The sequence below is a fragment of the Mobula birostris genome, chromosome 3 (genome assembly GCF_030028105.1).
Source record: "Mobula birostris isolate sMobBir1 chromosome 3, sMobBir1.hap1, whole genome shotgun sequence".
NCBI lineage: Eukaryota > Metazoa > Chordata > Chondrichthyes > Myliobatiformes > Myliobatidae > Mobula > Mobula birostris.
The window spans coordinates 228232586-228246329 of NC_092372.1; the positions used below are offsets into that span (position 1 = coordinate 228232586).

The 13744-nt window shown below is 44.5% G+C and overlaps 1 protein-coding gene across 4 annotated transcripts in view; it reads left to right on the plus strand.

The window, feature by feature from the left end:
• The window catches only part of LOC140195624 (uncharacterized), a 155254-nt gene that overhangs the window by 128426 nt on the left and 13084 nt on the right, over window positions 1-13744 (plus strand). For all 4 annotated transcript variants that reach the window (XM_072254283.1, XM_072254282.1, XM_072254285.1 and 1 more), the window contains 3 exons: window positions 540-573; window positions 8169-8276; window positions 9898-10076. In XM_072254283.1, the coding sequence (XP_072110384.1) occupies window positions 540-573; window positions 8169-8276; window positions 9898-10076 (321 nt within the window). The remainder of the gene's footprint in view (window positions 1-539; window positions 574-8168; window positions 8277-9897; window positions 10077-13744) is intronic.

A 13744-nucleotide genomic window follows, 5' to 3' on the forward strand; every position in this document is an offset into this window, starting at 1 on the left:
TGGGCTGTGGGTGGGGGAGTTGACCTGATGGGCTGTGGGTGGGGGAGGTGACCTGATGGGCTGTGGGTGGGGGAGTTGCCCTGTTGGGCTGTGGGTATGGGGATTTGATCGCTGACTTGGTGGGCTGTGGGTGGGGGAGTTGACCTGGTGGGTTGTGGGTATGGGGATTTAACTGCTGACCTAGTGGGCTGTGGGTGGGGGAGTTGACCTGGTGGGTTGTGGGTATGGGGATTTAACTGCTGACCTAGTGGGCTGTGGGTGGGGGAGTTGACCTGGTGGAGTGTGGGTATGGGGATTTGACTGCTGACCTGGTGGGCTGTGGGTGGGGGGAATTGACCTGGTGGAGTGTGGGTATGGGGATTTGACTGCTGACCTGGTGGGCTGTGGGCTGTGGGTGGGGCGAATTGACCTGGTGGAGTGTGGTGGGGGGAAGTTTACTGTTGACTTGTGGGTGAGGGAGATTTAGCTTGGACAGTGCTGTCTCCCTATCTAATTATTTTCCTTCCAGTCATTTGGTATTTTCCCTCCCTTTTCCGTAGATATCGGCAGATGAAGTGGTTCTCAAGTATGAAGGTCAGTCTCAGTCTTTACATAAACTGCGTTTGCTGAATTGTGGTCAGGCTGTGAGGGGTGAGGTGGGTGTCCTCTCCCTGGAGGACCACCGTATGTCATGCCAGGGTTTGTGATGGGGGTTTGTTGTGTCTGAGACCAGTTGGCCTGATACCAGGGGAGAGAAGGTGGGAAGGACTCATTGGGTTAGAACAGGGGTTCCAAACGCTTTTCATGCCATGGACCCCTACCATTATCTGAGGCGGATACATTAGGGACATTTCTTTCAAATCTTATTAGTATAATTATCCAAAATTAACAAGAATACATCGAAGTAGGCAACACTTAGAATGTCTCAAGAAAAAAAACATTATTTTAAAGATTGAAAAAATTTTGGTGACAAAAAAAGAAAAAAAAACCCCATTAGGTGTTCAACCCCGGAGCCATGCATTAGGCAAAAAGCTTCTGAAGATAAACATCAAACTACCAGCAAGAAAAAAAAATTACAATTAGATCATGGAGGAAATCTATCAATTAACTCAAATGATAGTAACGAGTGAATGAACCTCACCTTTTCTCAAAATCAAACATAGCTTCAAAAGTTCGACTTCTAATTTTCTCCAAACTAAGACATAGCATCATTTGAGAGAACCATTGTGACAAAATGGGAGCCGATGTATCCTTCCACTTCAACAAAATGGCCCTCCTGGCTATCAATGTAACAAGTGCAATGACATGTTGGTCCGACAAAGAGATACCATGGATATTTTGAGAAGTTATTCCAAAAAGCACAGTTAATTTGTTAGGTTGTATATTAATTTTAAGTGCTTTAGAAATTGTAGAAAAAACTGACTTCCAGAACTGTTCCAGTATAGAACAGGACCAAAACATCTGTGTCAGTGTAGTTATCTCAGTTTTACATCTATTGCAATAACTATTAACATTAGGAAACTTTTTAGATAGTCTCTCCTTCGTCACATAGTAACGATGTACAATTTTAAATTGAATCAGTGAATGACTAGCACAGATCAAAGAAGAGTTAACCAGCTTCAGAATCTGCATCCAATCCTCCGTCATAAAAGTCAAATTGAGTTCCTTTTCCCAATCTTGTTTCAACGTTAAATAAAGGACGCTTATCCCATTGTAATAGTAAATTATAAATTCTTCCAATGGAGCCCTTCAGCAAAGGGTTCATACTCGTAATAGTATCTAACAGGTCGGCATCCAATATGTAAGGAAAATTGCTTAAGTATTTTTGTAAGAAATGTCTAACTTGAAGGTATTGTAAAAAGTGTGAGTATGAAAGAGAATATTTATCAACTAATTGTTCAAAAGACATCAATCTGTTTTCTTTAAATAAATCCAGAAAAGAATTAATACCTTTATTTTCCCAAAGTAAAAAAATTGGATCGCTCAAAGAAGGCTTAAAAAAGTATTTTTGATAAATTAAACCACAAAGTTTAAATTTTTTAAGATTAAAAAAATTACGGAACTGGAGCCAAGTTTGTAAAGAATGCTGAATCACAGGGTATAAATTTTAATTAGCAACTTTAGCTTATTGTATCGGTAAAGCAGCTCTGAATAACGAGGTTAAATAAAACTGTTTCACAGCTTTCAATTCCAAATCTACCCAAATTGCCCAATCATTCTTATCAACCCAGTGTAACCAAAGGGACATATATCGCACATTAACAGCCCAGTAATACATTCTTAAATTAGGCAAAACGAGACCTCCATCCTTTTTCAACTTTCGTAAGTGACATTTACTAATTCTTGTGGTCTTTTATTATTCCAAATAAAAGGTAAAATAATAGAATCAATCCTATCAAAAAACTTCTTAGTCAGAAAAACGGATATTCTGAAATAAATTTAGAAATTTTCATAATATCATCATTTTGGCTATATGGATGCGACCAGCAAGTGAAAATGTAAGTGGACTCCATCTACTAAATAAATACTTCATAGAATCTATCAAGGGAACAAAATTAGCTTTATAAAGATCCTTATATTTTTTAGTGATTATAACACCTAAATATCTAAAGGAATCCGTGACTTTGAAAGGAGTAATATCATATATAGAAACAGATTCATTTAAAGGAAACAATTCACTTTTACTAAAATTTATTTTATGTCCTGAAAAATCTCCAAATACATTCAATAACTTTAGCAAGGCAGGAATAGATTCCTCGGGATCAGATATATAAACCAGTAAATCATCAGCGTAAGGAGAAATCTTATGAATGGTCTCATTCACAAAAACCCCATAAATACCTTTAGCTTCACGAAGAGCAATAGCAAGGGGTTCTAGTATTAAATTAAATAACAAAGGACTTAATGGGCAACCTTGTCTTGTCCCCCGTGAAAGCTGAAAAAAAGGGGATCTACAGTTATTGGTAATAACAGTAGCAATAGGGTTGTATATATCATTCTCATTAGGGACATTTAAGAGACTCTCAGATAGGCACATGGACGATGGAAAAATGGAGGGCTATGTGAGAGGGAAGGATTAAATTGAACTTAGAGTAGGTTATTGGGTCAGCTCAACTTTGTGGGCCTAAGGGCCTGTACTGTGCTATACTGGTCTATTGGGGACAACTTATTTTAGACATCTATGTTGAATGAGCTGCCAGAGGAGGTGCTTAAGGCAGGTACAATAAAAGCTTTTAGCAGACAGTTGGACAGGTCTGTGGTTTGGAAAGTTTTAAGGGAAATGGTACACAGGGCAGCATGGTGGCACAGCGGTGGCAACCCGGGTTCGATTCTCACCTCTGTCTGTACATTTCCCCCGTGACCATGTGGATCTCCTCCAGGTGCTCCAGTTTCCTCCCACATTCAAAGAGCTGTGGGCATGCTATGTTGGCGCCAGAGGCTTGGCGACATGGTGCAGTCCTCACCACTTTGATGCAAATGGCACATTTCACTGCATGGTTCAATGTACACACGACAAATGAAGCTCATCTTCTCATCCCTAATCTCTGTTTGGAATGAGGTTAAAAGTTATAAAACGGTAAGACTTAAACTGTAAGCAGAATTAGGCTATTTGGCCCATTGGGTCTGCTCCGCTGTTTGATCATGGCTGATCCATTTTCCCTCAGCCTGATTCTCCTGCCTTCTCCCCATGCCCTGACTATCAACCCCTGCCTTAAATACACCCAATGACCTGGCCGCCAAAGCCACCAGTGGCAACGAATTCCACAGATTTACCATCTCTGGTTAAAAATATTCCTCCTTGTCTCTCTTCTAAATGAACGTGACTTTATTCTGAGGCTGTGACCTCTGGTCCTAGACTTCCCCACCATAGGAAACGTCCTCTCCCATCAATGAGATCCCCCCACTTCTTCTAAATTCCAGTGAGTACAGGCTCAGAGCCATCAAACGCTCTTCATACAACAAGCCTTTCATTCTCAGATCATTTTTGTGAACCTCCTTTGAACTCTCTCCAATGTTAACACATCCTTTCTTAGATAAGACCATAAGGCATAGGAGCAGAATTAGGCCATTCAGCCCATCGAGTCTGCTCTGCCATTCCATCAAGGCTGATCCCAGATCCCATTTAATCGCATACACCTGCCTTCTCGCCATATCCTCTGATGCCTTGACAAATCCTGAAATGATCAATTCCTGCTTTAAATATACCCACAGACTTGGCCTCCACCGCAGTCTGTGGCAGAGCATTCCACAGATCTAAAGTGCTCTGCCACAGATTTACTACTCTCTGGCTAAAAAATTCATCCTTACCTCTGTTCTAAAGGGTCACCCCTCAATTCTGAGGCTGTGCCCTCTAGTTCTGGATACACCCACCATAGGAAACATCCTCTCCACATCCACCCTATCTAGTCCTTTCGACATTCGGTAGGTTTCAATGAGATCCCTGGTCCAGGTGACTTATCCACCTTAAGACCTTTGAGCTTGCCGAGCATTGCTTCCTTTATAATAGCAATGGCACTCACTGCTGCTCCCTGACACTCACGGATCTCTGGTACCCTGCTAGTTTCTTCCACAGTTTAAGACTAATACAAAGTACCCATTAAGTTCATCTGCCATTTCTTTGACCCCATTACTACCTCACCAGCATCATTTTCCAGTGCTCCAATATCAACTCTCATCTCCCTATTTTTTGTTTATATGACTGAAAAAACTTTGGTATCCTGGCCATCTTTTCCCTTACAGCTTTTTTAGTTGCCTTTTGTTGGGATTTTAAGAGCTTCCCAATCATCCAACTTCCCACTCACTTTTTCTACCTTATATGCCCTTTCCTTGGCTTTATGAATTCCTTAACTTCCCTTGTCAGCCATGGTTGTCTAGCCCTGCCATTTGAGAACTTTTTCCTCTGTGGGGCATATCTATCCTGTGCCTTGTGAACTATTCCCAGAAACTTCAGCCACCTCTGTTCCGCCGTCATCCCCGCCAGCAACCGCCTCCAATCTGCCTGGGCAAGCTCCTCTCTCACGCCTCTGTCATTCCCTTTATTCCATTGTGAAACTGATACATGTGAGTTAGGCTTCTCCCTTTCAAATTGCAGTATGAGTTCAATCATATTTATGATCACTGTCTCCTAAGGGTTCCTTTACATTAAGCTCCATAATAAGATCAGGGTTATTACACAACATCCAATCTAGAATAGCCTTTCCCCAAGTAGGCTCAAGCACAAGCTGCTCTAAAAAGTTGTAGGCATTTAACAAATTCCCTCTCTTACGATCCAACACCAACCTGATTTTTCCAAACCCCTTGCATATTGAAGTCTCCCGTTACAGTTGTGACATTACCCTTATTACATGCCTTTTACATTTACATGCCTTTTCCAGCTCCCTTTGCAATCTCAACCCCACATCTTGGCTACTATCTGTGGCCTATATGTGATTCCCATAATGTTTTTTTTATCCTTGCAGTTTCTTAACTCCACCCACAAAGATTCAACATTCTCTGACCCTATGTCACCTCTTTCTAAAGATGTAATTCCATCTCTTACCAACAGAGACACGTGACCACCTGTGCCTTCCTGCCTGTCCTTTCGATACAACATATAATCTTTGATGTTAAGCTCCCAACTGTAGCCGTCTTTCAGCCATGTTTCAGTGATGCCCACAACGTCATACCAACCAATCTCTAATTGCGCCACAAGTTTGTCCACCTTATTCTGAATGCTGCGCGCATTTAAATACAGCACTTTCAGTCCTGTATTCTTCATCCTTTTGAATTTTGCCTCTGTGGTACAATTTAACTCTTTGCTCTGTCTGCATTTGTACCCAATCATTGGCTTGTCCTTCCTTACATTCATATTACACCCATCATCTACTTGTAAACCTGTTGGCTCATCCTCAGCTCGATCATACTGGTTCCCATCCCCCTGCCATGTTAGATTAAACCACTCCCAAGTGTCCAAAACTGCTCCAAGTGAGGCCTCACCATTGCTTAATAAAGCCTCATCATTACATTCTTGTTTTTCTATTCTAGTCCTCTCGAAATGAATGCTAATATTACATTTACTTTCCTCACCACCAACCCAACCTACAAGTTAGCCTTCAAGGAACCCTGCACGAGGATGCCATGACCCTTTGCACCTTGGATTTTTGAATTTTCTCATTGTTTAGAAAACAGTCTGCGCCTTTATTCCTTCTATCAAAGTGCATGACCATACACGTCCCAACACTTTATTCCACCTGCCACTTCTTTGCCCATTCTCCTAATCCTTCTGCAGCTTCTCTACTTCCTTGACACTACCTGCCCATCCACCTATCTTTGTATCATCCACAAACTTGGCCACAAAGCGATTAATTCCGCCATCCAAATCATTGACGTACAATGTAAAAATCAAGCGGCCTCAACATCGACCCCTGTGGAACACCACTGGTCACCAGCAGTCAGTCAGAAAAGGCTCCCTTTATTCCCACTCTCTCAGCCAGTGCTCTATCCATGCTGGTATCTTTATTGAAGACCTTCTGAAAACCCAAGCACACAACATCTGTGGGTTCTCCTTTGTCTATCCTGCTTATTATTTCCTCAAAACATTCCAACGGATGTGTCGAACAAGATTTTCCCTTGGGGAAACCATGCTGACTTTTGGCCTATTTTAACATGTGCCTCCAAGTATCCGGAATATTCATCCTTAGCAATCGACTCCAATGTCTTCCCAACCACTGAGGTCAGGTCTATAATTTCCTTTCTTCTGCTTTTATGTTTGCTTTGACTTCTGTTGTCAGTCACGGTTGTGTTAAGCTGCCTTTAGAATACTTCTTCCTCTTTGGGATGATTATATTCTGTACCTTCCAAATTATTTCCAGAAATTCCAGCCATTGCTGCTCTGCCATCATCCCTGCTAGTGTCCCCTTCCAATCAATTCTGGCCAACTCCTCTCTCATGCCTCTGTAATTTCCTTTACTCCACTATAACACTAAAACATCATTCTTTAGCTTCTCCTTCTGAAAGTTCAGGGTGAATCTGATCATTTTCTGATCACTACCTCCTAAAGTTTGTTTGCCTTAAGCTCCCTAATCAAATCTGGTTCATTACACAAAACCAAATCCAGAATAGTCATTCCTCCAGAGGGCTCAACCACAAGCTACTCTAAAAAGCCATCTTGTAGACATTCTACAAATTCTCTCTTGTGAGATCCAATATCAGCACCAGCCTGATTTTCCCCAATCTACCTGCATATTGAAATCCCTCATGACTATCGTAACATTGCCCTTTTGGCATGCATTTTTTTAATCTCCCATTGTAATTTGTAATCCACACCCTGGCTACTGTTCAGAGGCCTGTATAATCTCCCATCAGGGTCTTTTTACCCTTGCAGTTTCTTAACACTGCCCACGACAATTCTACATCTTCCAATCCTATGTCACCAACAGATCCGTGCCACCCCCTCTGCTTACCTGCATGTCCTTGCAGTGCAAGGTGTGTCCAGACAGTAGCTGGGAAGTAAAACAAGTGTGTCAACAATGCAGTGTTAAGATAGTCGTGGGAGATCTTAACATGCAGGTAGATTGGGAAAATCAGGTTGGTAATGGATCTCAAGATCATTTGTTGAATGCCTACTTTTGAATGCTTTTAGAGCAGTTTGTGAGATGAAGAATGGAGTCATCGTCGCTGCTTTATGTACTAACAAATGGAGAATGGAGTTGTCATCGAAAAATGAAAAAAGAAACTTCCTGATATGTATCTCATCCAATCCTCCCCTCTCTAACGTCGCTCCATTCACACAATGGCCACTCCCCCTTTTCTGTGCCTTATTCCTTTACTCTCTCTCACTCACATCTCTCTCTCACACGCACGCGCACACACACACACACACACACACACGTGTTTGTGTGTATGTGTGTATATATATATATAAACTTTATACATTCTTAAATTATAAATTGCATTGTACTGCTGCCACAAAACAACAGATTTCACAACGTATGTCAGTGATAATAAACCTGATTTTGAACTAAACGCTGGCAATCAAGACTAGCTTGGATATGGCATCTTGTCAGCACAGTCCGGTCAGGTGGAAGTATGCTGTACTACTCTATGGACGGTGGTGATGTGAAGCTAGTTCAGTTTCAGTTTGGGAGTGTGGAAGGAAATGTTTCTCTGCCTTGACTCCCCTTTCTCTCTCTCTCTCCTGCCGATCCCAGAGCACTCTGCCCCCCACGAGGAACGTGTTCCATTCCATCTCCTCTCTTCCTGCGAGTTCTGTGTCAGCATGCCCTTCCTCATCCTGAATCACAGATGGAACGGCGAGGGTGAGTGGTGGGAGTGCGAGGGCCGAGGTGGAGGGGGGAAGAGGTGCGGGGTGGAATGGGGAGGTGGGCTGGGTATTGGTAAGTGGGCAGTAAAGGCGGGAAGTGGGTGGGATGATGAGGAGTGGAGCTGAGACAGACAGCTAAGCTTTCAGCTGGAGTCTGTGGTGAGGAAGGTAAATGCGATGTCAGCATTCATTTCAAGAGGACTAGAATATAAAAGCAAGGATGCAAGGCTGAGGCTTTGTAAGGCATTGGTCAGACCGTACTTGGTGTGTTATGAGTGTTGGGCCTCTTATCTAAGGAAGGATGAGCTGGAAGGTCCAGAGGAAGATCAGGAGAATTATCCCGGGATTGAAAGGGTTAACGTGAGGGGTATTTGATGGCCCTGGGTTTATAAGTGCTGGAGTTGAGAAAAATGAGAGGAATCTCATTGAAACCTATCAAATAATGAAAGGCCTAGATAGACTGGACATTGAGAGGATGTTTCCGGGAGTGGGAGGGCCAGGGACCAGAGGACACAGCCTCAGAATAGAGGAACATGCATTTTGAACAGAGATGAGGAGGAATTTCTTTAGCCAGAGGGTGATGAATTTGTGGAATTCATTGGCTCATACTGCTGTGGAGGCCAAGTGACTGGGTATGTTTTAAGTAGAGGTTGATAGGTTCTGGATTTGTCAGGGCATCAAAGGTTATGGGGAGAAGGCAGGAGAATGGGGTTGACAGGGATATTAGATCAGCCATGATTGACTGGAAGTTTTGCAGTAGGGGGTAAGATGGAGCGGCGAAGGTTGAGATGTGGTGAGGTGAGGGTGGGGGATCTGGAGAAGGAAATGCAGGTGAACAGATACGCTTGCTGTTGCCTTGAGGGGAGGTGCAACAGTAAGGGAGGTGGTTTCGGATGCGGGAGAAAGTCGGGAGGAATATCCCAGGACAGGTCTATGGAGATCTTCCCGGGATTGGTGCAGGAGTAAGAAAGGTGGGATAAGATGTGGAGGATGGCTGGGAGGAACATCCCAGGCTAGGTGTATGGGGATCTTCCCGGGATCGGTGTGGGAGTGAGTGAGAGAGATGGGGTTGGATGTGGGGAATGATTCGGAGTGACATCCCAGGCTCGGTCTATGGGGATCTTCCCGGGATCGGTGTGGGAGTGAGTGAGAGAGATGGGATTGGATATGGGGAATTATTCGGAGTGACATCCCAGGCTCGGTCTATGGGGATCTTCCCGGGATCGGTGTGGGAGTGAGTGAGAGAGATGGGATTGGATGTGGGGAATTATTCGGAGTGACATCCCAGGCCAGGTCTATGGGGATTCCTGGGATCGGTGTGGGAGTGAGTGAGAGAGATAGGATTGGATGTGGGGAATGATTCGGAGTGACATCCCAGGCCAGGTCTATGGGGATTCCCGGGATCGGTGTGGGAGTGAGTGAGAGAGAGAGATGGGATTGGATGTGGGAATGATTCGGGGTGACATCCCAGGCTAGGTCTATGGGGATCTTCCGGGATCAGTGCAGAGGGCTCCAAAGTTCCCCTGGCTGCTTCCTGACCCTTATTTACCTTGAAATAGGTTTCCTCAATTGTCCTGTTTTCTAACTGTTTCCTGCCTCCTCCCCACCACTTCCAGGCGTGGAGCGGACAGATGTGGTAGTCTTGGATGAAGAGCGGAGGTCTTCGCAGTTTGCCCAGTGGATGGAGGCTCTAATGGTTCGGTGGCAGTGGCAGCTAGTGTTCCTGCGTCTGGAGCTGCAGCAGGGCATCCAGAGACTGCAGTCTCTGCGTGTCATATACCAGGGCACTGAGAAGGTATGTCTCTGGCCTATCGTGCCAGGGTCACGCTGACAGACTGTGAGTTCTGGGGCCACCAAAGCCCAGAGTTTCTGATGAGGGGTCTTGGCCTGAAATAGCAGCTGTTTATTCCCCTCCATAGATGCTGTCTGACCTGCTGAGCTCCTCCAGCATTTTGTGTGTGTTTCAGGGGTTTCCGTGCGTCAGTGCGAAGCCATGCACATTAGCAACACCCTCCCTCCCCTGTATCATTGGTCACACAACACGGAAATGGGCCCTTCAGCCCAACTGGTTCACGCTATCCAGGATGCCCATGTAAACTAGATAAAAGAGTAACTTTATCCGACATTTATACATCGAGAGATACTGTGAAATGCGTTGCTTTGTGTCAGTGACCAACACAGTCTGATGACGAGCTGGGGGCAGCCTGCAAGTGTCGCCACACTTCTGGTGCCAACAGCGTGGCCACAGCTTACTGACTCTAACTCATACGTCTTTGGACTGTGGGAGGAAACCGGAGCACCTGGAGGAAACCCACATGGTCACAGGGAGAGCTACAGACTCCTTACAGACAGCGGTGGGAAACGATCCCCGATCACTGGCGCTGGTCAGCGTTGTGCTAACCACGAAGCTGCCAAGCCACCCCACTTCTCTTTGTTTGGCCCAGGTCTGTCTAACCAGCCTCAACTACCTCTTCTGATTACAGCTTTTACTCCTTCCCCTGGCCCTGCCTTCTTATTGTCCCTTCCTTTCGGTCCTGATGAAGGATCTTGGTCGGAGGTGTGGACTCTGTATTCCCCTCCACAGCTGCTGCCTGGACCACTGGGTTCCTCCAGCTCTCTGTTTGTGCTGTTCTCATCCCATGCACCATACACCATACATCCGACATCCTCCGTGTGAAGAAATGGCCACTCAGGTCCTTTCTATATCGTTCACCTCTCAACCTTAAACCTCTGCTTCTAGTTTAGAGTTTCTCTTCCCGGGGGGGTGGGTGCGGGGAGGAAAGACTGTGAGGTTTACACTTTTGACATCCTTCATGATGTTATGTTGAAATTGTGTAAGACGTCGGTGAGACCTGCTTCGGAGTATTGTGTGCTGTTTTGGTCACCCACCTACAGGAAAGATGAAAATAAGATGGAAAGAGTGCAGGGAAAATTTACAAGGATGTTGCTGGGATTTGAGGCCTGAGTTATAGGGAAAGGTTAAATAGATTTGGACTTTAATCTCCGGAGTTTGAGGGGAGATTTGACAGAAGGATACAAAATTATGGTGGGTACTGATAGGGTAAATGCAAGCAGACTTTTCCCACTGAGGAGGCGTGAGACTAGAACTAGAGGTCATAGGTTAAAGGGGAAAGGTGGAATATTTGAGGAGAACCTAAGGAGAAAGCTGACTCCGAGGATGGTGAGAGTGTGGAAGGAGCTGCTGGTGGAGGTGGTGGATGCAACATTTAAGAGAAGTTTGCATAAGTATGTGGATGGAAGAGATGTGAGGAGCTATGGGACTGGGCAGATTAACGGTGCAGCATGCATTAGATGGGCCAAAGGGCCTGTTTCTGTACTGTAGTGACCTATGACTCTATGATTTTCTGTACTGGTGGTGTATTATCCAGTGTAGCAATGTGCAGATGAAACCCTGGGCCAGGATAGTGTGGAATCAGAGTGTTAGTGACCACAGAGAGAAGTCCCTTGGTCTGCAGCATTCTCACCAACTAAATAACCGGCCTTCGAGATCTTTGTGATCTAATTTTTATGTAGACTATGTGAGAGAGACTTTCTCTGGCAGCGTGTTCAGATTGTAACCACACTCTCTGTGGAAAATATTACCCCTCTGATCCCATCTAAACCTCCTTCTTCTCTGCAAGGTAGGGAAGGAAGAGGGGCACCGGGGGTGCTGATGGGCAGGTGACAAGAAGAGACCAGAGTGGAGTATTGAAGAGGGAAGAGAGAGGGGGAGAACATTCCCAGAAGCTGGGGAAATCAATATTCATGCCATCAGGTTGGAGACGTTACAAGACTCACTGGCCTGTAGTTACCTGGCTTATCCTTGCTGTGCAGTCATCTGCTCCCTCACCCGTAGCATGTCCTGGGTCATAGAACGTAGACCAGTTCTGCACACTCAATTAATCTCGCCCTTCCCTCCCACATACTCTCCATTTTTCTATCAACCATGTACGTATGAAGGAACCCTAAGGAGGCAGTGATCATAACGTGATTGAGTTCACTGTGAAATTTGAAAAAGAGAAGCCGAAATCTGATGTGTCAGTATTTCAGTGGAGTAAAAGAAATTATGGTGGCATGAGAGAGGAACTGGCCAAAGTTGACTGGAAAGGGACACTGGTGGGAAGGACAGCAGAGCAGCAGTGGCTGGAGTTTATGCAAGACGTGAGGAAGGTGCAAGACAGGTATATTCCAAGAAGGAAGAAATTTTCGAATGGAAAAAGGATGCAACCGTGGCTGACAAGAGAAGTCAAAGCCAAAGTTAAAGCAAAGGAGAGGGCATACAAGGAAGCAAAAATTCGTGGGAATACAGAGGATTGGGAAGTTTTTAAAAGCTTACAAAAGGAAACTAAGAAGGTCATTAAGACAGAAAATATTAATTATGAAAGGAAGCGAGCAAATAATATCAAAGAGGATACTAAAAGCTTTTTCAAGTATATACAGAGTAAAAGACAGGTGAGAGTAGATATAGGACCGATAGAAAATGATGCTGGAGAAATTGTAATGGCAGATAAGGAGATGGCAGAAGAACTGAACGAGTATTTTGCATCAGTCTTCACTGAGAAAGACATCAGCAGTATACCGGACACTCAAGGGTGGCAGGGAAGAGAAGTGTGCGCAGTCACAATTAGGACAGAGAAAGTACTCAGGAAGCTGAATAGTCTAAAGGTAGATAAATCTCCTGGACCAGATGGAATGCACCCTCATGTTCTGAAAGAAGTAGCTGTGGAGATTGTGGAGGCATTAGCAATGATCTTTCAAAAGTCGATAGATTCTGGCATGGTTCTGGAAGACTGGAAGATTGCAAATGGCACTCCGCTATTTAAGAAGGGGGCAAGGAAGCAAAAAGGAAATTATAGACCTGTTAGCTTGACGTCGGTGGTTGGGAAGTTGTTGGAGTCGATTGTCAAGGATGAGGTTACAGAGTACCTGGAGGTATATGACAAGATAGGCAGAACTCAGCATGGATTCCTTAAAAGAAATCCTGCCTGAGAAACCTATTACAATTTTTTGAGGAAATTACAAGTAGGCTAGACAAAGGAGATGCAGTGGATGTTGTATATTTGGATTTTCAGAAGGCCTTTGACAAGGTGCCACACATGAGGCTACTTAACAAGATAAGAGCCCATGGAATTACGGGAAAGTTACATACGTGGATAGAGCGTTGGCTGATTGGCAGGAAACAGGGAGTGGGAATAAAGGGATCCTATTCTGGTTGGCTGCCGGTTACCAGTGGTGTTCCACAGGGGTCCGTGTTGGGGCCGCTTCTTTTTACATTGTACATCAACGATTTAGATTATGGAATAGATGGCTTTGTGGCTAAGTTTGCTGATGATACGAAGATAGGTGGAGGGGCTGGTAGTGCTGAGAAAACAGAGAGTCTGCCGAGAGACTTGGATAGATTGGAAGAATGGGCAGAGAAGTGACAAATGAAATACAATGTTGGAAAGTGTGCGGTTATGCACT